The 24,713-nt window shown below is 40.3% G+C and overlaps 1 protein-coding gene across 2 annotated transcripts in view; it reads right to left on the reverse strand.

Annotated features, from left to right (window-relative positions):
- Positions 1-8,442: 8,442 nt before the first annotated feature.
- The window catches only part of LOC125555588 (midasin), a 38,479-nt gene continuing 22,208 nt past the window's right edge, over positions 8,443-24,713 (reverse strand). Inside the window, exons 23-66 of one of the 2 annotated variants that reach the window (XM_048718500.1) lie at positions 24,521-24,707; positions 24,367-24,432; positions 23,955-24,037; positions 23,642-23,878; positions 23,318-23,453; positions 23,146-23,231; positions 22,985-23,061; positions 22,361-22,502; positions 22,193-22,282; positions 21,210-21,336; positions 20,642-20,796; positions 20,274-20,381; positions 19,445-19,597; positions 19,143-19,322; positions 18,707-18,904; positions 18,499-18,600; positions 18,197-18,424; positions 17,995-18,117; positions 17,651-17,732; positions 17,449-17,576; positions 17,211-17,375; positions 17,048-17,123; positions 16,691-16,803; positions 16,528-16,604; positions 16,333-16,446; positions 16,115-16,183; positions 15,879-16,038; positions 15,135-15,262; positions 14,964-15,061; positions 14,621-14,847; positions 14,232-14,468; positions 14,012-14,138; positions 13,850-13,911; positions 13,608-13,766; positions 13,120-13,338; positions 12,191-12,478; positions 11,951-12,085; positions 11,635-11,841; positions 9,893-11,560; positions 9,496-9,777; positions 9,238-9,417; positions 9,055-9,153; positions 8,843-8,968; positions 8,443-8,752 (exon numbers count right to left, since the gene is read on the reverse strand). In XM_048718500.1, the coding sequence (XP_048574457.1) occupies positions 8,720-8,752; positions 8,843-8,968; positions 9,055-9,153; positions 9,238-9,417; positions 9,496-9,777; positions 9,893-11,560; positions 11,635-11,841; positions 11,951-12,085; positions 12,191-12,478; positions 13,120-13,338; positions 13,608-13,766; positions 13,850-13,911; positions 14,012-14,138; positions 14,232-14,468; positions 14,621-14,847; positions 14,964-15,061; positions 15,135-15,262; positions 15,879-16,038; positions 16,115-16,183; positions 16,333-16,446; positions 16,528-16,604; positions 16,691-16,803; positions 17,048-17,123; positions 17,211-17,375; positions 17,449-17,576; positions 17,651-17,732; positions 17,995-18,117; positions 18,197-18,424; positions 18,499-18,600; positions 18,707-18,904; positions 19,143-19,322; positions 19,445-19,597; positions 20,274-20,381; positions 20,642-20,796; positions 21,210-21,336; positions 22,193-22,282; positions 22,361-22,502; positions 22,985-23,061; positions 23,146-23,231; positions 23,318-23,453; positions 23,642-23,878; positions 23,955-24,037; positions 24,367-24,432; positions 24,521-24,707 (7,737 nt within the window). In that variant the 3' untranslated portion in view covers positions 8,443-8,719. Of the gene's footprint in view, positions 8,753-8,842; positions 8,969-9,054; positions 9,154-9,237; positions 9,418-9,495; positions 9,778-9,892; positions 11,564-11,634; positions 11,842-11,950; positions 12,086-12,190; positions 12,479-13,119; positions 13,339-13,607; positions 13,767-13,849; positions 13,912-14,011; positions 14,139-14,231; positions 14,469-14,620; positions 14,848-14,963; positions 15,062-15,134; positions 15,263-15,878; positions 16,039-16,114; positions 16,184-16,332; positions 16,447-16,527; positions 16,605-16,690; positions 16,804-17,047; positions 17,124-17,210; positions 17,376-17,448; positions 17,577-17,650; positions 17,733-17,994; positions 18,118-18,196; positions 18,425-18,498; positions 18,601-18,706; positions 18,905-19,142; positions 19,323-19,444; positions 19,598-20,273; positions 20,382-20,641; positions 20,797-21,209; positions 21,337-22,192; positions 22,283-22,360; positions 22,503-22,984; positions 23,062-23,145; positions 23,232-23,317; positions 23,454-23,641; positions 23,879-23,954; positions 24,038-24,366; positions 24,433-24,520; positions 24,708-24,713 lie in introns of both variants that reach the window. The other variant, XM_048718492.1, reaches the window with a different exon arrangement.

Here is a 24,713-nt window from a genome sequence, read left to right on the forward strand (position 1 = left end):
CCTCCTATGCGCCGTCGGCCCCACGAGTCGGCCTAGCTGTGCGCCCTCCTGCCGGCCTGCCTCCTCCACCGACTGGGCCTCAGCCCTTGGTGAGCCGCCCAAACCACCCCCCTATGCGTTGTTGGCCCAAGAGCAGATTCGGCCCGTAGATGTTTTTTTTTCAGTTCTGCGAATTTAGTAATTATCCAGAGGCTGCCAGTTTTACAGAAAAGCCCTTGCACTTCATGCATTTAATAACTCACAAACCGTGCATCAGATTAAAATGTTTTATATATGTAAAATGCTTAGAATTGCATCTAGTTTCAGAATATGTTACTTCCATCCATGTTAAAAATGTTTAAAATGATGTTTGTGTTTATTTTGCATAATGCCATGTTAAAATGATTTATTTCATAACTAAATAACCGTAGCTCGGAATTAAATAAACTTCATATGTAAATGGGGTAGAAAAATGCATAGTTTAACATGCTGCACTTTATTTTGATGTTTAACAACTTTAAAATATGATTTAGGGCAGAACAGTACCAAATTCAAAATATGCATATGGGGATTTTCCGGAATTGTTGTTTGTTGTTCCAGCCTCATTAAAACTTGCCTAGATAGGTAGTTTTATTATGTTTCACCTCTTGCCATGTTTAACAACATTTAATATTGTTGAGTAGCATAAACGAGAGAGAACTAAATAATTGAATGTGGTGTTCCGTCAATATGCAACTCATTGCATATTGAGCTCCACTTAATTTTTAGTATTGTTTGTTGCACTTTGCCATGCCATGCCTCATTAAACCGGACATGCATCATACTTGATTGTGCATCGTGCCATGTTTATGTGATGGTTGTTTACTATGTTGTTTGCTTCTTTCTAGTTGTGCTTCTTCTCGATAGTTCCGGTTACGTTGTGATTGTGAGGATCCGTTCGACTACGTTGGCTCGTCTTCTTCATGGACGCGTTCTTCTTCCTAGCGGGATTTCAGGCAAGATGACCGTCACCTTGGATATCACTACTATCTTTGCTATGCTAGTTGTCTCGATGCAATCTCTATGTCGCGCTACCTACCACTTGTTATCAAGCCTCCCAAATTGCCATGATAGCTTCTAACCTTTTCACCCTTCCTAGCAAACCATTGTTTGACTATGTTACCGCTTTGCTCAGCCCCTCTTACAGTGTTGCCAGTTGTAGGTGCAGTTGCAGGTTGTTCCATGTTGGAACCTGGATATCATGAACTTTGTTGGGATATCAAAATATCTCTTACTTAATTAATGCATCTATATACTTGGTAAAGGGTGGAAGGCTCGGCCTTATGCCTGGTGTTTTGTTCCACTCTTGCCTCCCTAGTTTCTGTCATACCGGTGTTATGTTCCTTGATTTTGCGTCCCTAACACGATGAGGGGTATGGGACCCTCTTGACAGTTCGCCTTGAATAAAACTCTTCCAGCAAGGCCCAACATTAGTTTTACCATTTTCCTTATCACCTACACTTGCATAGGGACTTGCCGGCCCCCGTGGATTTTTATTAGCCCCCCCTCCCCCGGGCCAGTGCTCCTCTGAGTGTTGGTCCGAACCGAGTAGATTGCGGGGCCACCTCGGGGAAACTTGAGGATTGGTTTTACTCGTAGGATGTCTCATCCGGATGTGCCCTGAGAACGAGATATGCGCTGCTCCTATCGGGATTTGTCGGCACATTCGGGCGGTCTTGCTGGTTTTGTTTTACCATTGTCGAAATGTCTTGTGCACCGGGATTCCGAGTCTGATCGAGTGTCCCGCGATGGAGGATTGTCTTCGCAGATCGTGAGCTTGTCATGGGCTAAGTTGGGACACCCTGCAGGGTTTAAACTTTCGAGAGTCGTGCCCGCGATTATGTGGCAGATGGGAATTTGTTAATATCCGATTGTAGAGGACTCGAAGTAAACTCTTTTAAAATACACCAACCGTGTTGCGTAACCGTGATGGTCTCTTTTCGGGGAAGTTCGAGAAGAGAACACAGTTTGGGCTATGTTTGAACGTAAGTAGTTCAGGATCACTTCTTGATCATTACTAGTTTGCGACCGTTTGCATAGTTTCTCATCTTACTCTTGTATTCATAAGTTAGCCACCATACATTGCTTAGACACTGCTGCAACCTCACCACTTGCCCCTTCCTTACCCATTAAGCTTTGCTAGTCTTGATAGCCATGGTTATGGGATTGCTGAGTCCTCGTGGCTCACAGATTACTCCACCAACAGTTGCAGGTACAGGTTATGCGACGATCATGACGCGAGAGTGATGTTTACGGTTTTGGAGTTCTTGTCTGCTTCTTCTTTGTTCAAGGGACAAGTTCCTAGTCGACAGCCTGGGCTAGCAGGGTGGATGTCGTTTGAGCTTCTGTTTATGTTTCATCCGTAGTCGGATGTTGATCTTATGTATGATGTATTGATGTAATCTTGCGGCATTTCTATGTTCTATATGTATCCCCATCTATTATGTAATGTTGATGTAATGATATCCACCTTGCAAAAGGGTGTCAATACGCGGTTCTATCCTTGGTGGGACCTTCGAGTCTCTTTAGGATAGTATCGCATATTGGGCGTGACAAGTTGGTATCAGAGCCTCGACCGACCATAGGAGCCCTCTTGATTGATCGCTGGCGTTGTTGAGTCTAGAACAAAACTTTTTGAGTCTTAGGAATATATATATATCGGAGAGTAGGATTTCTTTTTACTCCTCAACCCCTTCATCGCTCTGGTGAGGACTCCTAACGTAGATGTTTTAACATTCCTCTCCCCAATTTTCACTAAAAAAATTTAGGATCACGCGGGTATCTTGGAGTTGTTCCAATAATTTTGTGACGAGAACATTGTTCTTGGTGCCTCCTGTCATTTAGGGGTTGTGGCAGTGTCCCGGGGAGTTGAGCTCCGAGGTGTCGTCGTCACAATTTTATCGTTGCAGTTCCAGTATACCTGAGTTTTCGCCGACATTGAAAATCTCTTATATGCAGTTAGTGGTGAGATAACCTCGACGCCACCCAGTACTGGGGTGGGAGTTCAAGAGTATTGCCACAGCTCATATATCGGATGCTTTTCGAAGGTTGAGGTACACGATTTATGGAGTTTTCTTGGTTATGTGTTGATGGATGGATACAGTGGAGCGTAGGGCTTGCTAGTTGTGTGATATATATTGTGCCTCCATGTATCCCCAACACCAGATTGCATAACCAGAAAGTTTCGGGAGTTTTCAGGTGGGAATTCAAGTATCACGTAGGATATCTTTCCAATAGACACATGATACGATATGGGGTCTATCATATGTTTGTTCCGGCTTATTCCGCAAGCCAAATCCTTTGTTTTGTTTTGAGTTGGGGTATTCGAGTTGCTTCAATGTCAAGTGTTGATTCCATACCTTTCCTAAGTGGTGTTCTCATACTTCTATGTGAATACTAATCCTTCTTGATCATCGAGATTGTCTTGTCAATCCTTTTCAACCGGTGCTTTCATCTTCAAGTTATTCCATCCACTTCATCCTTGTAATATCAACTCTTATTTTCTCTACGGTGTCGTTTCCCCATCCCCATTTATCTTCTTTCCCCCCCCCCCCCCCTTTTTTTCACGGAGTCTAAAGTCGCTAATAGAGTATCCTTTTATTCATGATGAATGGTCATGCCAATTCTTTTCCAACCGACGTGCTCCTCTTCAAGTGGATCTGATCATTTTCAACATCCGCAAGATCAATTCTAAGTTTTCTCAACAGTGTTTGTTTCATCTGTACCAAGTTGTCTTTGTTTTCCCCGCCCCCCCCCCCTTTTCTTCAAGGACTCATATTTCCTAATCAAGTATCCTTTTTTTATTGATGGGAAGTCTCTCAATTCTTTTCCGTCAATGTTATTATCCGGTGACTCTCACGAAGATAGTAAGGAAGCTTACAGTTCATCATTCTTCATTCTCTTCCTTCTCTGGTGGTCTAAAATCAAGTTTCGTTGTTATTCATAACTCTTCCTTTTGGTTTACATGATTTCCATGTTGGAATTTCTTATCCATGGATGTCTTACTTATTCACCTCTCTCTATTCATATCCGGAGTGTTGGAGATATCTCAAAAGATTCGCATTTTCCAATTCTTAATCGATTCAAGCTATTTCGAGGTGGATATCTCGTTCAAGCCATTTAAATCAACCGGTGCATTATCTCTTCCGCAGCAATCCTTTCCAACGGTACTTCTTTTCAGTGGGCCCTAACCCATGGGTCTTTTTCCAGGATCTTACCTGACTCTTCTAATTTTCTAGAGTTATTCTAAAATTATTTTCGAAGTTTGACGTAAGTATGGATTTCATCAGCCAGATGCTTTTCCAAGATTGATTTCAAACCATTTTCATTGTTGGATTAACCTCTTCGCTTTATATTCTCCCAGAGTACCTCAACAATTTTGGTGGTGTTTCTTGTCATCATTCTCAACATTTGAAGACCGAAGAAGATTTTTTCCTCTAAATCTTGTCCGTTCTCTTAGAGATTCATGGTTCTAGCTTCATGTTATCCTCTCAAATTGTTTCTAATCATGCGATTCTTTTCTTAACCATCCGAAGTATTTCAGGAGTTGTTTTCCGTTTCGATTATCCGGAGGCCTCCATTTCAGAAGATTCCTTCGTTCCAAGCCTTCAGCTTCGTAAGTTCCTTTATTTGTACCGGTGCTTCGTTCAAGCATTCTTTAATCAGTTCGCGATCTCTTTGTTCTCTTGCTTCTGGATTCACTCAAGTACCTTCGTCCGTCTGTAATGTTTTCTGGAGAGTCATTCTCTTTTTTGTAATTCATTTTCTAATTCTTACGGTGGTTCGTTCTACATTCCTATTCCTTTGTTATCGTATCAATTCATTCGTTCTTTGTAGTCCTACCGGTGGTTCATGAAGACTTTCTCAAGTTTTGCGCGATATCGCCCCTAATCTCTCCCAATGTGAATAAGTAGTATGCAAATCCATTGCTTCTCATCAATCTAATTGGTGGAGGATAAGCATAACACAATTCTTATTCTTCTTTCATCAAGTTGTTTAATCTCTTCCTTTTGGAGTTTGCTCGTCATATCACATTCTCGGTTCAATGTGTTTCATCTTTTCTTTTCCAGAGTTCAAAGTTTTCTCGGTTATATCATCGGAACCTCCATCTTAATCATCGCAAGGCTTTAATCTTATTCTTTTCATACTTCAATTCCATCTCATCATTCTTTTGTTATCGGAGTTCTTCACGGTGGTTCGTAAGGATTTAATTCATTCTTCAAGAGTTCATTAAGATTCTTGTTGGAGGAGTGCAAGTATCTTTTCCTCTTGCGTCTCGAAGTACAATTAATTCTCCGTATTCTTTTGAAGTGGAGTTTTGTTCATCGTTCTTCTTAGCTATGCAATCATTCCCGGTTGTGGCCGATTACCACCTCATAATTTTGAGATATTTTTCCATAAGGCCACAACAAGCTTATTCTTTTCGTTGTTGAATTTCCAACAACTCCGTTCAATATTTCCTTCTAAGTTTGCTTTCGAACTCAATTGTGGTAGAAGATGTCATCTTCTTCTCCGTTCTTTTCATTCAACTCTTTCAATTCGTACGGAGGCCTTGTGTGGTTTCTCTCGTCTAGTATCGTTCCATCTTATCAAGTTCATGTTGTATTCTTTCCATGTTTAGCCGGAGTGCTGCTGGAATTCTTTCGTTCTTATTCCTATTCTATCTTGTCCTAACCAGAGTAGTTTCAGAGTCTTTTTCCTTGAGCTTTTGATTCTCGTCTTAATCATCGTTCCTCTTTTCTACTCGAGTGTTCTCGACTATGTTCATCTTCTCTCTTGCACTCTTGGTTACCTCATCCTCTTTTCTTCCGTCTCGGTTCTAAGATCTCGGGACGAGATCTCTTGTTAGTGGAGGAGAATTGTAACGCCCCGAGTCCGATGCGCCAGGTGTCTTCCAGTTATTCGATGTCTTTGCCATGTCATTTGTTTGCGTGTTGCATTTTGCCATGTCATCATCCGCAATGCATCTGCATGTTTTCAAAACTCACGTCCGTCCCAGTCTCCCTGTTCCTTCTGTTGTCCGTTCTGAGCCCAGACACACTTGCACGCGCCCGCGGCACCTCTGAAAAATTATTTTATAAATGGCCGAAAAATGTTCTCGGAATGGGACGAAAGTTGGCGTGCGGTCTTATTATAGTGTAGATAGACCGCATGTCTGCCGTCGCACTCGAAGCTCGTTTGATAGCCCAATCGTTAAACATATAGCGGCATTATAGTCGGTTTATTCGTCGGACGTTTCGGTCCCCAAAACTACCGCTGGGCCTCTCCTTCTCTTCTCTCCTCTCAGCCCAAGGCCTCTCTCCACAGCCCACTCCCACTCTAAACCAGCCCACCAAACCACCCCCCCTTCGACTGGAACCATCAGGTCGCGATCGGAGGTCCGGAAACACCTCCAAACCCCTCCTAACCCTAATCCTAGCCCCCCTTTCCTATTAAAAACCCTCCCCTTCAATTTTTGGCAGCCACCTACCCCTCCTCCTCAATTTCCGCACCCCTAATCATCAGCCGCCGCCGCCCTCTTCGTGTTCCGCACCGGCCACCTCCCGCCGCCACTTGGCGCCGTCCGAGTGGCCGCGCCGCCACCCAGCGTCGCTCCTGCCCACTCAGAGGCCGCCACGTTGCCCCGCAGCCCCCTCTCCACCGCGCGGCCCGTCGGGCCCAAGCAAGCCCAAACCGTGCCGCCGCGCCTCCCGAGCGCCCGCGGCCACAGGAGCCTGGCTCCCCTCGAGCTCCCTCGTCATTGACCCTCGTGGAATGCCTCCCGCCGTCGTTCGCTCCTCCGGCGGGTCACTGCTACCTCTTGAGCACCGTTGGTTTTCCCTTGAAGAGGAAAGGGTGATGCAGCAAAGTAACGTAAGTATTTCCCTCAGTTTTTTAGAACGAAGGTATCAATCCAGTAGGAGATTACACGCAAGTCCCTCGTACCTGCATAAACAAATAAGAACCTCGCAACCAACGCGATAAAGGAGTTGTCAATCCCTTGGTCACTTACGAGAGTAAGATCTAATAGAGATAATAATAATAATAATAATAATAATAATAAGATAAATATTTTTGATAATTTTATGATATAGATTAAAGTAAAGATTGCAAAATAAAATAGATTGGAAACTTATATGATAGAAGATAGACCCGGGGGCCATAGGTTTCACTAGTGACTTCTCTAAAGATAGCATATTACGGTGGGTGAACAAATTACTGTCGAGCAATTGATAGAAAAGTGTATATATGCATCACGTCCGCGACAAGTAGACCGAAACGATTCTGCATCTACTACTATTACTCCACACATCGACCGCTATCCAGCATGCATCTAGAGTATTAAATTCATAAGAACAGAGTAACACATTAGGCAAGATGACATGATGTAGAGGGATAAACTCAAGCAATATGATATAAACCCCATATTTTTATCCTCGATGTCAACAATACAATACGTGCCTTGCTGCCCCTGTTGTCACTGGGAAAGGACACCGTAAGATTGAACCCAAAACTAAGCACTTCTCCCATTGCAAGAAAGATCAATCTAGTAGGCCAAACAAAACTGATAATTCGAGAAGACTTGCATAGAAGAATCAAATATTATTCATAATACATTGCTTAGACGCTGCTGCAACCTCACCACTTGCCCCTTCCTCCAACAGTTGCAGGTACAGGTTATGCAACGATCATGACATGGGAGCGAGGTTTATTGTTTTGGAGTTCTTGTTCCGCTTCTTCTTTGTTCGAGGGATAGGTTCCTAGTCGGCAACCTGAGCTAGCAGGGTGGATGTCAGTCGAGCTCCTGTTTGTGTTTTATCCGTAGTCGGATGTTAATCTTATGTATAATGTATTATGTAATCTTGCAGCATTTGTATGTTCTGTATATATCTCCATCTATTATATAATGTTAATGTAATGATATCCATTTTCCAAAAGCGTGTCAATATGCGGTTCTCCATCTTCGTACCTAGCTTCACCAACAACTCTAAGCTCCTACAATTGCACCTTATGCCCAAGCTAACTCCACTACAAGTTCGAGTATAAGCTCCACCTTATAATCAAGCTACTCCCTCCGTTCCTAAATATTTGTCTTTCTAGTCATTTCAAATGGACTACACATACGGATGTGTATAGACATATTTTAAAGTGTTAATTCACTCATTTTGCTACGTATGTGGTCATTTATTGAAATATCCATAAAGACAAATATTTAGAAACGAAGGGAGTAGATGCTACTACAAGTTCCTACAAGTACGACACTTATACTCGAGCTACATGCTACTACAAGTTTGAAGCCTCGGGCGACTACTTCAAGTCGGCCACCTAAGTGCCTACAAGCCTCGGGCTAAAACAATCACCACTCCTTCAAGAATTCTCCACCGGGTCATCCCTGAATCCTCTTAGGGCACAAGATTAGTGTTGTATGGTGACAATGGCAAGCGATTTTGCATTAATCCCTTGGTATTGCAATGTGCGTTTTACTCAAAATCTGACCTCCCATAAGTCATTTACGTGGAAATGTAGCATATTTCGTACAAAGGAATGTTTACACAACAATTTGTTCCGAAGTGTAAAACAAGCTACAACAGGTGTGGTATATTTTGTACAAAACCCGGGACTTTGGACCACTAATTGTTCCAGTATGAACCTAGAGAACACCCATGGGTTTACAATATCGGGTTCCCTGAGCAATTTGACAAGCTGGCAACGTCCCCAAAGATCATTGGTTCGCGCTCTGCATCAGCTCAAACCACTGCGCAGCAGAAAACAGCATAGATATGAATCCAGCATCCATTTGTTAACTAAGGAATGACATGAGCCAAAAATGTGTGTTGCTCCATACCTGTCTAAGCAAATCGGCCAGTGTGCGAGGCAGCGCTTCGATGTTCTTCAGCATAACATAGTAAGGGAACGGAAATGAGTCCATATATTTTCCCAAGATTAGCTTGTCTCCTTCATAGCATGCTTCCTGGAAAGAAAATGCCGTCAGAATATAAACTACCTAAGTTAGATGGCTGTGCAAAACAATGTCAGTGAAAGTATTGAAGTACACACCAGTGAGTTCATAATGGATTCCTCATGACTATCTAGGAGTACATATGCAATCATTCTCCTTCTGTTTAGAACATTCCTGATACAGCGCCTCAAATTTTCCTGCTCCCATAAAGTAAACTTCAGCACTAAAACAATAAGCATTGTTTAATCCATAAGCAAATATGAAAGAAAAAGTGTTTATACCTTTTCATGGAACTTTCCATCAGATATTACAAGTATGAGTTGCTGAAGTGGATTTTGTCCTGATGGCGTGCGCGACCTTGCCACAGCAGCATCAAGCATTATATTCAGATGCATCAAGAGATCCGCAACTGGTTGATCCTCAATTTTGTTGTCTTGCTCAAAGGACAGACTAGAGATCATCTGCAGAGAGAGAGACAGAGACAGACAGACGTTAGTATTACTCTATTATAACTGACGAAAGCAAAAGAGATGCCCTACCTTGACTCCAGCTTCGGCATTGAAGATCTGATCAAAATCATGCAAGACTTTAACATTCCCTCTTTTCCCGAAACTTGCAACTGCAAACTGTCCAACCTCAAGCTGCGACATGGCCCGGCAAACTGTAACTAATGCTTCAATTGCAACTTTTCCACACTTGCCCTCGGACATGCTTCGTGAGTCATCGACAGCAATAACCACCTGGTAATTTCGTTTATTGGGTTTAGTTCGTCGCAACCATATCTTGTCCCTGCGAAACTGGCTCGCAATATATGGAATGACCTGACAGAAGAAAAAAATAATGTTTGTATAAGTGCACATTCTTGAGAGGGACATCAAGAGAAAAAGAGGAGAGCATGTTACAATGACTGACAAGGGGCAAAGAGAATACAAGTACCTTCTTCATGTTTATTCTCTTTCCAGTTCTGTAATCTCCTTGAAGCTTACTTGCAAGAGTTGGTTCCATGACAAGGCGCAATTGCTCAGCCAGTTCTTGGGACAATTTCATGGTAGCCAGTTCAAGATTTCTCCAGTCCATGATAGTCCTTTCAGTTTCTTCATTAATTATGTCCAGATCCATATGAGTAGACATCTCCCTGTCACTGGTTAGGGCATCCAGCTGAACCATCCTGTCATCTGTCAGACGCTGCTTGAATGAAACAACATCTCCAAAAGTGTCAATTATTTCATCTTGAACCAAATCCTCAATGGATGCATCAGTCTGAATATCTCTTCTCTCCAATCTGTTGGCACTTTCGGACTTGTTGGCACGTGATTGCGAAGTTTGAAGATGGGGCATTTCAGGCTTGTCATCCCCGGGTATCCTCTCATCGGGTTGTTCAACTTCGGCACGGGTTTCATCTTCTAACATAGGTTGCCTGACTTGCAGCTCGTCATTGATTTGATCAGCTGTCGCATCACCTAATGCTTGAGAGGTGCTCTGCTCACCCTCAGGCACATAACGAAATTCAGTAGCACTCTCATCATCAATATGGTGTTCAGTTTCGGGTTGATGATCCTGGGTATCATCTGAGACTCTTGCTCGTTCTTTCCAGTCCTCCAATGCGTCCCCAATGCTCCTGAAAGGATTTGTCTGCTTGATGTGTGACGGTGGAGCATCAGGCTGCAACTCTGGCTTGGAGTTGGACAAATTTCTTGAACCTTCACCAGAGTTGGGCATAGAGATTTCCAGACTAGGCACTTCATTACTTGAAAAATCGACAGAAGGAGCAACTCGACTGCTCATGTCCATGCTGTTGGCCAAGTTTGCTTCAGATTCTCTGTTGGAGTCTGTTTCCAATTGGTTGGGTTGTATACCTTGTGAAGGATGTGCAAGTGACTCCATTTTGTCCAACTGTTGCTTCTCCATGTTGTTTGGCTCGACATTTCCATCTTCATCATGATCCCCTTCATTATCAACCACATTGTTACCATCATGTGTGGCATCGTCTTCCTCCATATCTTCTGACGCAACTGCACTATCATCTTCTTGCTGCCCCTCTTCTGGGCCCATATCTTCGTTGTCAGGATTGTCAGCACCCATGCCATCGGTTTGTTCTGCATCATCCATGTTGACATCCTCATCATCATTGTCCAGTTCAGAGAGTTCAGGTCCTGTTCGATCATCATATGCATCAGCTTTGTTCATTACATCATCAGTATTCTCATCAGCATCCTCACAAGCACTTGGTTCATCATCCATATTATTATTCTTGCCTTGCTCGTTATCATCTGTCTCCACGGGATCTGTCTCCATGGGACATTCGTCCTTAGCACGCAATTCCCTATCATTCTCATCTGCCCCCTTGGCTAATGAACCCGACTCATACTTCTCGTCAGACGTCTTAGAATCATCATCTTCATTCTTGTCCCAGGATTTCTTGGCAACCATTTCACTGGCATCACCAGTGTCACCCATCTGATTATCCAAGTTGTCTTCACCCTCGCTGCCCGAGTCATTGCTTTCATTCTCAGAAACATCAGCTAATTCAGCAGCAAAATCTCCTTCCATTTCAATTGCTTGATCATCATCCTTAGGAGTTTGATCTGCCTTACACTGAGCATCCTGCTAAATATCAGCAGACGGGTTAGCTTCACTAAAAGAATCTAAGATTAAAACTATTGTTCAAACACACTAACCATTTCATTGGTGCCCTCAAGTTGTGATATATCATCAATTTTAGAGCTTGCACTCTCTTGACCTTCCCCCTCACCCATGCCAGTTCCAGTTCCTGTTGCATCTTTCTGTCCGTCTGAAGCATCTTCAGCTGCATCTTCGACACAACCAAACCCCTCCGCACATAGATAAATAAAAAGATCCCCGAGTGCATGAGTCATTTCAGATGTCTGGAACCATTAGGGGAAAAAGCCAATGAGAAGGGGGGGAGGGGGATCATTACAATCAAAGCAGGGGAAAAGGACAAGTAAAACTTTACTAAACCAAAGACAAGCTTACTCTTCTGTGAGCTTCCAAAAGTTCAGAAAGTATGCCTTCGGCTGATGACAGGATCACACGCAGCAAAACACGAAGATGCATTAACTGCGCCTCTATTATAGAACACATCTCAGGTTTGTAGTCCAACAATTTCCTCTGTTGGGTAACAATAAGGATCAGATGGCAAAGCAAAAAAATCCATAGGTATTAAAGGTGAAGGAACACACACCAAGAAGACAAACAAAGGGCGAAGGAACATACCACTAAAACAGAAAGATTTTCACCAGCGTCACAGACATGGTCCATTTGAAGATTCATGACATACGAATGCAAAATATCTTTCCAGGAAGTAATATTTCCCTCTAAGGAGGGTTCTTTAGTTTCATCAACGGATCTCCCAAGACCAGTGAGCTGTCCTACAACACCAACAGCTAGTGCGAAAGTTTCCTTAAAAGCTTCTGTGTATGAATCTTCAGGCTTTCGTTCATCAGAGAATAGTCCATACTTGTCTTTAAGTTCTCTAGAGAAACTCTCTGTTGCTATCTTCCCCTACACGACATTAACCCATGCTTAAGAACCAAACATCCATACAACACAAACGAAATGCATCAAATAGTAACACATGAGAAATTCCTCAAGCATGATTGCAAAATGAAGAGACAGAAATTTGAAATAACTACATCCATACAGGAGCAAGATATTATTAGTCCACCTGCTGCAACATCAGACCAAAACATAAATTCTTCTTTTTCTGCATTTTGGGGATGCCTATAGTAAAAAAAGTGTTCTGTAGTGCATAAAATAGGAAGAAGTCTACCAGTCACCCAGCAAAACAGGGCAACTGAAAATGTTACATAACTCTCAGTAACATTTCTGCAGGACCTACACTCTTAAGCATACTAGAGGAAAAACTAATAAGCATATCACCAGTACAACAATCAAAACACCAAGCATCCTTTGCATTACACGTCTTAAGCATACTAGAGGAAAAACTAATAAGCATATCACCAGTACAACAATCAAAACACCAAGCATCCTTTGCATTACACGTCTTAAGCATACTAGAGGAAAAACTAATAAGCATATCACCAGTACAACAATCAAAACACCAAGCATCCTTTGCATTACACGTCTTAAGCATACTAGAGGAATAAAATTAAGTATCCTTTGCACTGGTAATTAACACGAACCTTGTCCAGTAACTCTTCGAAACGAGAGAGCAGAACTTTCTTCACAGATCTCAGTGAAACATCCTGGTGGCATAAAACCTGTATATCCTCTCTAAATGTGTCGACAAGCTGGCAATTTGCAGCAACAAGTTGCTCCATCTCTATTGTAGCAAGAGGCATATTTTTGTGGGCACCAGCAAGGATATTGTTGGATCCAACTAAGAATTTGTCTAATAAATCCTGCAAAAAAATAGAACAGAATTATGAACTTATTCGAAGAATATTCGGCTCAGATGGAGCAACTTGTTATAGTACTCAAAGAATATCCGGCTCAAGTTATTGGACCAAAAAGGCACATTGCAATGTCATCAACTTATTCGAAGCATGCATAAAAAATAAGGCATAAATTCTCAGATGACAACCAAAAGGACCCCTACCGTTCCTGGTTTCAGCTAGCTCATACACATACGATACGCAAGCTGTAAGTGTCAAGAAACAAACAATCTTACCTTGGATTCAGAAAATCTTGTAATAAACTTCTCCAAAAGAGTTGACATCGCGGCAACTTCTACTTCAAAGTTGTCACAGGAGGCATGATGAGAACCTTTGAAGGTTTTGAGCAACAAGTTGGTGTCCATGGCCATAGCTAGCACATTGTCAAAAAATTGCTACATAAAAAGTGCAAAAACACGTGTCAATTAAATACATAGAATCCATACAACTTCAAAGCTCGAAGTAGTGGAAATCATACCTTTTGCTGCCACATGGAAATTAGCAGTACATTTTGGCAGGATGATAGAGATTCGCTCTTCCCTACAAAAGGATAGGTCATAAGTTTTCACTTAGGATAAGTCATAAGTTTCACTTACTTAAATATATAACAGGAAAAGAAAAGGCACAGATCTAGAGGTACCTCCTGAACCTAATAATAAGATCATATGCCGGAATTGGTTCAGCTGCTCAAATAGATCATAAGCAAGATGTCTTTGTTCACATAACGTAGTCAAAAGATGGTTCATAAAGGACGCAGCCTTATTAACCTGCAAAAGATGGCTCAACCAATTAAACCATAAACACGAATTCGATAATGCATCATCTGTGGCATCAAAACAACAAAACGTAAAGGAACTAACCTCTTGCAAGTCTAGATCTTTGTTAAATTTCAAGGAAATTTGCCTAAGTTGTTGCACCGTTGCCAAACATCTGAAGTACTGCTGATTTGCAAGCTTCCAGTTATTTGCGCCCAATAGGGTAGAATGAATAGTGCTAACATCTTCACACGCTTTTTGCGTGATCACTTGGAGTAAATGTGTTGTGTTGTATGACTGCTCCAAAAACAATGGGCTTGGTGCATCCAACTCGTTTCCCCACTAGAAGACATTAAGTTGTCAGAGTCAATTTTGCAGACAAAAATCAAGACAACATTAAAATAAATAAATTTCTTTTAATTTCACATCACAGCATTCAACAGCCAAACAACATATAGCGCAAGTGGAAAATCAGTTTTTGCCATTAGCAGTACCTCATGACTAATTGGCCTGTGCTTTGAGAGTCCACATTCCTCAAGTGTCTTGAACAAACTGGACAAAGCAGTTTTCTTCTGGTTCTTTTTACCATGCTTCAGTATAGAACCAAAATCAGCCGCGTTACAAATCCTCTCAAGTGCATACCAAAAGAATTTCAATTTGTCGTTGAGTTCAGCTTCATCTTGTTGGTGGTCCATATTGTGCACAACAGCATACACAGATTCTGTGAACAAAAAGAACAATGGTTCACAATAATAACACACACTAAAGGAAAATGAAGGGACAAAACACGTGGGAAAAGAACAAGTTTCCACAGAGGGGTGGGTGGGGGGTTATCACCTTTCACGTTGGGAACTGCAGCAGCACTATCGTTTGCATGCAATAATGTTTGCAATGACAGAGAAGCCTGGCTTTTCCACTTGTTGTACCACAAAAACCTGGAAGAAAGAGGGGAACCTAAGAACATGCAATGGTGCAGATTAAATAAATATATGGTCCTTATGGGACAACCTTTCACTAAGTTTCTCCGTGTCAACAGGAAACTGTGATTCAGGTATCTCAGGATCAAGCCAGCATGGAACTTTTCTTGCTGTAGCCTCTTCATTCAGTAGGGTAATAACAGGTTTCTTCAAAATATCCTATAAAAAAGTAAACTGCCCAATAAATGTATTTTCCAAAATTGTTATTGAAGATAAGCATAAATGTCAGAACAATGGAGCACTAAGCAATACACCCTTTATTCCTGTATGCAGGATGCATTAGGTTTTGTTAATATAAGGCTTTGGACATTACTCCATTAATACATGTTTATATGATACAAATCAAAGTTACCAGTAGGTACTTTTGAAAACGGATCTAGTGATACCAATTTAATGTCAATAATTCTTTTATGGAACACATAAAGTAATTCTTGGTGTGAAAACATTGTATTCACGAAACTTAATATGCCCTGCATACGGAAAGAGAGGGAGTGGTAGTTTAGAAACCCTATTATACATGATTGCTTCGATAATGGCAAAAAGACTAATGGAAGTGCTAACGACTAGCAGAAAAATGTTTCTGTTGTAATTACAACTAGAGATCATTCGAGAGGAAATTTCCAACTAGAAATGTAACTAAGTAATTCAATTGACTGTTGTTTGATGGGCACAATAGGGTTGCAGAAGAAGCCCTATTCACAGTAACAGAATAAGCTAAGCTGCCCTAGCAAATTCATTCACATGAAAATAACCACAGTAAGCAATTAGTACATACATTGAACCGTTGCAGAAGCTTAAAAATTTTCTGCCTCGTCCTCTTGAAATTTTCAATCGAAGCAAGACTGTATGGATCTTGATCCCATCGATAAAGCTTAACCTGATCTTTCAACTCCTTTTCAACTGATTCTTTACTGACCTCAATTTGCTGAAGAACACTGAGGAGCAAAAAAACCTATTATAATCAACCATTAAGAAATGAGCTAGCAATAACTTCACGTGACAAAAACTTACAGTGACAAAAACTGCATGTAGTAACCAAACACGTTGTACAGAATGTTCTGGATTTTCTTCACTGGAGTATGCCAAGAGAGAGAGAAGATATTAATATATTAAGGCACATTTTGAGAATGAAGGGACCAGTTTGAAAAATATCAGAGATGCAAAAACACGAAAAACCCAACTTCCATAAATAACATGAGATCAACTACACAGCAAACTCTAGACCTCACCTTAAATAAACACCCACACTAGAACCATCAGAAAATTCACCATGGAAGGCAAGGAGGAGATGCAATCGTGTCTTGAATTCTCCAAGATTTGATGTTTGGACGAACTCCTCTATGCTGCATTTTGGATCAAGCTAACATAAGAAAATATAGACAGAGACATGAACAGAGAACAAATGCAGAAGCACTGAAGCATACCTCTTGATTATAGACAAATCATCATTCGTTGGAATGTCACAAGACTTTGAAAGCAATGCTCTCAGTGGAAACCATAGCTGCACAGGTCCAACAATATATTATGTTGAGCAAAACTGAAACTATTAATAAACTATAATGGCACGCAAATTAAATACAAACTCACTTTTGCAGCATTAGTTTCATACTTTCCCTGGACCTCCTCAAGCAGGATAGGCCAACATTCTAACTCAAGCCTTTGCCATGAAGATAGAAGCATGAATATTGCTGGAAGATGATCTGTGGGGGAAAGAATTAGAGCAATTGAACAGCATAGCTTCGATTTACCAGAGATTTGAGATGCTGGAAATGTTACGGCCGTAATACAAAACAAATTATACAATTTTACCACAAAAATTTTACAGCACGTAAGCACAAGTAAATAAACAGTCCTACATTTTAAAGTATACGATGTTACCACCTGAACACAAAGGTGGGAATGAGAAACTAGAATTCGTCTTGCTACTGAAGATTCAGCCTTTACCTTTAAGAAAGAACTTGGAGTCATTTTCCTGCAATGTTTGAGCTTTCCCAGCCAAAAGTTGCAATCCAAGTAAGACCTGCAAAAATAAGGGGGCAGTAGACAAGGATAGCTTAGTATTGAGCAGCAAATTAGTATTATACAAGCAATTTATTGGGTACCAGACCTTAGAAAGTGGAGCACTCAGGGGCATTGCCAAAAGGGAAGCAATTATCTCCAATATTTTCAGTAAACCTGGATGATCGGGCCACTCGTCTAAAAAGGTCCTAACTTTCTCTTGAAGTGCAGTTAGTGGCTCAACCATTTTGAATAAAACAGGAGGATTCGGGTCCTGCAAATAAGCAAGTAAACTTAGTAAGAAGGAACGACTGGGCATCAAAGGTATAACTTGCAGGACTCGATACCTTGTAAGCATTATAACTATTGCTGCCTAGAGAGGCTGCACAGGTTCGCTGATATTCTAGACAAACACGGAGTAAATGCTCAGGCATGAGTTTCTCATCTAGTGTTGAAGAAGTCAATTCTGGCAGGCCTGGAAAATGATATCAAAAATCAGCAAAGAGTCCAGCATACACCACTGTCTGAAATCATAGTCCATGTACATACCTTTCAATATTCTTGCACCAAAATCGTACGAGTCTACAAAAGACTTAAGTTTCTGCTGATCACTAATTTGGAATCTTTCAGTCTGAAACAAATACATCAAGAAAAATATTAGTTAGCTATGAGAATGTACAAATTTTTCAGTCTGAAGTTCCTGCGTTCATCTTATTTATTATCTTGGCCTCCTATGTCAAAGAAATTACCATCTAAAAGAAGGTCAGAAAGCCAACACCCAACAAAGGTCAAGAAAATTATCAACTACTGTTACCGTGAGCATCCATATAGGCATTCGAACTGATCATGAAAGTTAACAGAAGATGCATCTTCTTTCTCATGTTACTATTTACCTTTTCAACAAGATCAGGAGATCCAAACAATTGGTTATGTGTTAATATAATACATTTCAGAGCAGACTCTGGAACAAGATCCCATTTGTCTTCAACAGAACCATCATCTTCGTCACTTCTCTCCTGAATAAAACAATAGTGTTCAATAAAAATATAAAATGAAAATACAAGCACTAGTAAGGAATACAGAACATTGGAATACCATAATTTTGAAAAACTCAAGCTCCAATTTTTCTTCATTATCTGGACCAGCATTGCCATCAGAGTCTATATCTGAAATTGAAGGCACATCTCCTTCAAAGATGTCCTGTATATCGATGATACGGGACCTGAACTTGTAATACTGAGAACCATCATTTTCCCTAGCCTTCACGCTAGATTTCATATTGATCCACATGCTTTCAAAATAATCGAAGATCTTCTTCAAAGACTGGAAAGAGAAACTGGTAAGACACACATTATTTCAATTCGAGGTTTATTAACCATGACGATAGGAGTACATACCAGATAAGAAGTTTTATCCATGATAAGGGAATGAAAGATACGGTATGTTGTCCGTACTAAAGAAACGTGATGAAATGTTACTAGCATCTGCGAATGGGATCTCTGCAATCAGTACAGAAAACACTTACAAACAGCTTCATTCTCCAAATACTTATAATCTACAGAAGCATAAAATTGAATAGGATAGAAGACGGTTCAATTAACTAACCACTTCATCTGCAACTTCGCCAACATTTAACTGACTCGACACACGAGACAGCTTCTCCAATATATCTACATCCTTGAACTCACTGTATTGAGTTTCCAATTGATCACCCATTGAATAATTTGTTAAATCTGGAACGCCCACTACAGTCATTCCAGCAACATGTCCATTGGGAAACTGCATAAAAGTAAAAACTGCACCCTGCAGAACAGAAAATGATAACAGTACAGCCATAAGCACCATATATTCATTGAGTGTGTTCCTATTAACATTAACCAGGGACATTATATTGCTTCACAACATCTTCAAACAGATGTGAACTATTGTTTGGTGAAGAACAAATTTGACTATATGAAGTGCACTCTAGACATTATATTCTAAAAGATTGTCCATGGAAGAAACTTGCATATTTCAACTTCAGCTGCAAACATATACATACCAGAACTTTTTCAATATCATCTTCTTTCACCTTCTTCAAATATTCTCTCTCAAGAGAACCAGATAGAGCAATTGCCAAGCCAAGTTTCATTTCGTATACGGCAACTTGCACTGGCTGAATCAAATCCACATATTCCCCATACTCTTCTGTCAGCCTCTTAATAAAGTTACTTGATGTTATCTGTCATAGAATGATTGCACGACCAATCAATTTTAACTGCGGTTATGAGGAGTGGAAGAGAAGAATAAAAACAGCCCCATGGCTATAGCTAAGACATTAAAATCAGTCCCAACAAATCTCACCTGCCAATTGCAGATTCTATTGACCTCCAATTGCCCAGCACCATTGCAGTTTAAATGAATTAACAGATCCTTGCAGTCAGACAACCGTCCCTCAAACTCACAGCATGCTGCAATCAAACTCTTGTGTTTAGACTGTCGAGGTCGAAATACAACCTGCAATAGTGTATGAGGACAAGTAAGAATCTCGTCCATTTGCATGCATAGATTACATAATGCAAGATTCAATAATCAAGTTGAGGGCTTGGCATGCTTCATCTTATGCAATAGCCAATCGATCCAAACATTTAGAGATAAATTTCATATTAGCCAGCTATTCCAGCTTGTAGCATCACCAATTCACCACCATGGCCAAGAAACCACCGTAGCACCATATCACAGAGAGAACAATGTACATTATGCATTTTATCAATAAAAAAAAGCACATGCATACAAGATTGAATAATCATGTTGAGGGCTTGGCATGCTTCATCTTGTGCAATAGCCAAGCGATCCGGACATTTAGAGATAAATTTCATATTAGCCGGCTTTCCACAGCTTGTAGCATCACCAATTCACTACCATGGGCAAGAAAACACCGTAGCACCATATCACAGAGAAAACAATGTACATTGTCATGTTACTTCCGGAGATAGGACATTCATCTAGCTGTGAAACATGAATATTTACAATAGTGCATCTAATTCCTGACCAGCAAAGAATTAAGAAGTGAAAGAAAAAACTAGCAGCATGGTAGAATCGGCAAGATACCACGGGATTAAAAAAAGTATGAAACATCTAGAACTTAGAATTGAACTGCAAGCTCTGGGTGCTATGCTATTATAAACAGAACCTTTGACCGGAGATTATTCTCTTCAGTTTTCAGCTCTTGCATTAACTTCTGATCATGACAATCTCCTGCTAAGTTAGAGCCCGCCAATTCTTCACATTCATGACGAACCTATTAGAAAAAAGATGTCATAAATTTACTTGACCTTTTCTTGAGTAAAGACAATGTCTTATGAACACCCTCTAGGTATATGATTTTATAAAACAATCAAAATACAGTTTCAGCACTAACAAAATAGCAATGACTTTATATGAATGACTGATACAACATAGAAAGTTGGATTATATGAGTTCACGATGCTTGCATTGCACCATTCTGTATAGCACAAAACAGCTTACAGGAGCTATGTGCCATAAACAAGAGATTTTTACCTTTCCCTTGAGATCTACGAGTGAAATCTTCTCCAGAATCTGAGAATGCATAAAAGCAGATAGGAACGCAGGATCTGGATTGTATGAGCTCAACAATAGCTGGAAACGCAACATCCCAATATATACCCAGGCAGCCCCAAGATGCAATAAAGAGTCTGCAAGCCCAAAAAGATAATTAAAAATAAGTGCACAGCGTCTGCTAAAATGAATAATCAGAAACAACAAAGAGAGCAGAATTCAAAATATTGTAGCAAGCCCTTCACGTTGAGACAGCCTGTTGCGGAATAACACGTATGAAGGATTTGTAAACTGTAATGGGTGGTGCTGTGCCTAAGTGTTCTCCGTAGTCACTCTTTATCCTGTGCTAAACAGGATACTATCTCAACAACTCATCAGGCCAGAAAGCAGCACATAATTGAGCTAACCAATGTAAATCCATATATATTCCGTTAAAAAAGCAAATACATATATCATACCAGCAAGTTTAGACACTGTTGAGGCTGAATTGGTAAACTTGCGTATATCACAAATCATTCATTCTAGTTCTAGAGATCCAAAAAGAACATACCACGCGAGTACGATGAGTACAACTCCAGAAGCAGGGACCCTATGAGTTTATTTGACCCTGAGAATGAAGCAAGTACTCCATGACTTGATGAAGATAACAATGCACAAGCAGTATGGAGGCATTTATCCTGCGATAGAGCAAGACATGTCAAGAAGAATGCAAGGCCAGAAAATTGTTTCAAGAAAAACAAAAGGTCGGCAATCAAGGGTACCATCTACCAAGATGTACTGTGATTATTAGTGACAATGGAAGACGCCACATAAGAAGAAATTACAAAGACCATAATATGATGAAGTTCAGAAATTACCCTGTATAATGTTGGTCGATTATGTTCACATTACTCAGCACCTAAGAACAAAACCTACAACCATACTAACTTGTGTTGCTTTGGATGCACACAGGCATCGGTGTGAAAGGATTTCTTGTTTGCCATTTACGTGACTGTAGACAATCCTTCAGTTTTTTACTTGTTTTGCGCCCTTATTAACTACCCATCTTTCAATCCCCAATACCAATAAGAATTTAATAGGCACATCTGGTGAAAAACTTGTCCTTGGAAAACATATCGAAAAGTATTCGCAACAAAAGCTTCCAGTGATGACATATATTTGGATTGAGATAATATTGTTAGATTTCTATGCTAAAATATAACCCACGGTTCAGGTTTCAAGCATGAAAGCTGGTAATCGCAGTAAAAAACAAGTGTGTACAGGAATTCAAGGTCACCATTATCATTCATTATGTAGTGTGCCCACAAATTTTCCAAACAGAAATTAATAAATTTCAACAGTAGCTTAAAATCTAAACCATAAAATGTCCCAAATAAACGCTGGCGGAGTCTCTGGCATAGAAAATGCACTTCCGCGTGTCAGCTAAAATGGTGACTATGATTAGAATTAAAAGAATGTAAATAAAGTACATGCAACTCGCAAGTAATGTGGTACACAAGACTTTAAACAACATCACAAGGATGATACACAAACCTCCAGATGATGTTCCGATTGTTGAAACAGGATGTGCTCCAACTGGCTGTACTCTTCTGGCTTGAGATGCTTCTTATGGGCAAATATGATCTGCAACAGATTGTCAGAACTCAGAACAGCAACTAAAAGGGATGGTTGCAAACCAAACAGGGATAGATAGAACATTACCTGTTTGAAGAGGGAATCAGCAGCAGAATAGAGACCACCAACTAAGTTTCCCGCATACGAGACACCTTCCCAGAGACTTCTAGATGACATTCTAAGCATTAAACTGTTCTTCTGATAATCCATCACACATAAATCACCGCGGCTGCAGAAACAGACAAACAATAAGAATATTGTCATCCTGTAGAGCATGTACAATGGGGTGTTGTCAGCTTTCTCTTAGGGATGCCACGTAGGGTAACTGCTAAGTTGGAAGAGAGAAAATAAATAAGGGGTGTCCCTTCTCTTTACTAAGAGATGACCTCTTAGCGCTTAAGATAAGACATTTTTCTCCATTGTACCACTGCCAGATGTCATCTCTTAGTCATACGTTTGCTTATTTAATTTTGATCACCACATAATTCTAGGCGCATGCAAAAAGTAACTGCAACAGATAACACTAAAGAGATAAACCATTGTATAATGTGCTTTTATTGTCATAACTAGATGAAGACATGGAGGCTTAAACAGAGGACTGCCTTCTCAACCACTGTACATGCCCTTAAGGCACAAATATCAGCATAATCACCTCCAAGCAGTAGCGCATAAATGAGAAACAAGGAACAAGCACTATGTGAGATGACATACATAATAGTATTGATGGCGTCCATTTTTGTCAGGTGTGCTAGATCAGAGGTTTCATCGTGTGTAAGAGGGAACAGGGCCTGAAAATGAATAAAATCGTGAGGAAAGAATCATGGTTGTATTAAAATACTTACGGAACTGTATGTAAAATCTAAGAGAAAAACCTTTGGACTTCCAGAGCAATAAGTCCACAGAGACGTATGATAGTTGTACCATATTTCAAGAAGCGAGCTAGCAAATTTTGCATCGACTGCACAGCATTTAAGTGTCAACTTCAAGTTATAACCCAAAAAACAGACAATGAGTTGCACCCAAAGTAGAGATATTGATTTTTACCATTCTCAACTGTGTCCCAGGTATGATGAATCCACCAAACGATCTTATGCTGGGTAAACTCCAAAGGAGATCTTGACGATAACTCCAATGAGTAGTCAATAGCATATGTAAGCAGGGCTTCTGAGTTTGCTATACTCTGTGTAGCAAAAGAAAAAACTGCATAGTATTACAAATGTCTGCCTCCTACTGATATCTCACAGAAATTATTCAGTTATCATGGGAAAGAATAGACAACAAATATAATGGGTTCAAGAGCAACAAATTGTATGATCGATCAATGGAGAGGACAAAATAATCCAAAAGTTAAGTGAGAGGGAGAGAGACCTGGCGAATTTGAGAAGAATCTATTTGTATCCACTTGGATAGGCATTGAAGTAAAGCAGTGTCCAAGTTCAAGCTCTTCAAATTGAGCAAAGGAAGACTCGCTAACCAACCATTGAAACCACAAGTGTTACACAAGATATCAGATGAGACTGAGCAACAGACTTTAACTTCAGCATTGGAAGTCTTCAACAATAATCCTAGATTATTCCTCTCATACTCAACCTTTCGAACAAGACTCTACATCAGGAAAATGTAGTAAGACAAACAGTTGAGGATAAAGCCATCTTAGGAAAACTACAGGTAACTAAAAAACCTTATGAATTTCATCCAACTGGGCCAGAACTGTCGACTCCTCTTCCTCAGGCTCAGATACAGCACATAAAGCTATATAAACACCTTGACACAAAAACAATAGTCATAAAGGGTTAATGGGTCAGAATGTTTCAAACTGGTAATATTATACTTAGCAAATGAAGTGAAAATACATATTAAGAAAGCAACTAGACCTTCGTCAGTTAAACAAAATTGTGTTTCAGCTACATCTAAAGATCAAACCACAACTAACATAAGAGAAAAAGAAGATAAAGTATATTGCCGAACATAAAAATAAAAATGAGGAAAACTCTTCTTTATAATAAGTGTAGCTCTTCCTACAAGTCCTCCGTATAATACCCTAGAAAAAGTATTAGCATCAAGGAGATCTCTTGGAATAATAACAGGAGTACCTTCCAACGCAAGGCATCTAAGATCCTGATTGGCTGACAACATGGCATCAATTATTTGTTGCTTATCTGCAAGCAGCAAAAGGTAATTAAATTTGGATGGGACCAAGATAAGAACAAGTGATTCTTTTTAGCTGCCAAATCTGCAATATATTACCATCAAGCTGTTTCTTTGAAAGATTCTTGCATGGCCAAACAGCTGCAGAAAATGCTACAATTTCTTGGAATTTGTAGAAGACTCTTCCAGATGATGGTACAAGAGGATGGCCACCATGGATCCACAAAGTTGGTTTGCTATTTTGTGAATTGAAATCTTGGAGGTTGTTCAGATTGACGCTTTCCATCTGTAT

This window comes from Triticum urartu, chromosome 1 (genome assembly GCF_003073215.2).
Source record: "Triticum urartu cultivar G1812 chromosome 1, Tu2.1, whole genome shotgun sequence".
Classification (NCBI taxonomy): Eukaryota; Viridiplantae; Streptophyta; class Magnoliopsida; order Poales; family Poaceae; genus Triticum; species Triticum urartu.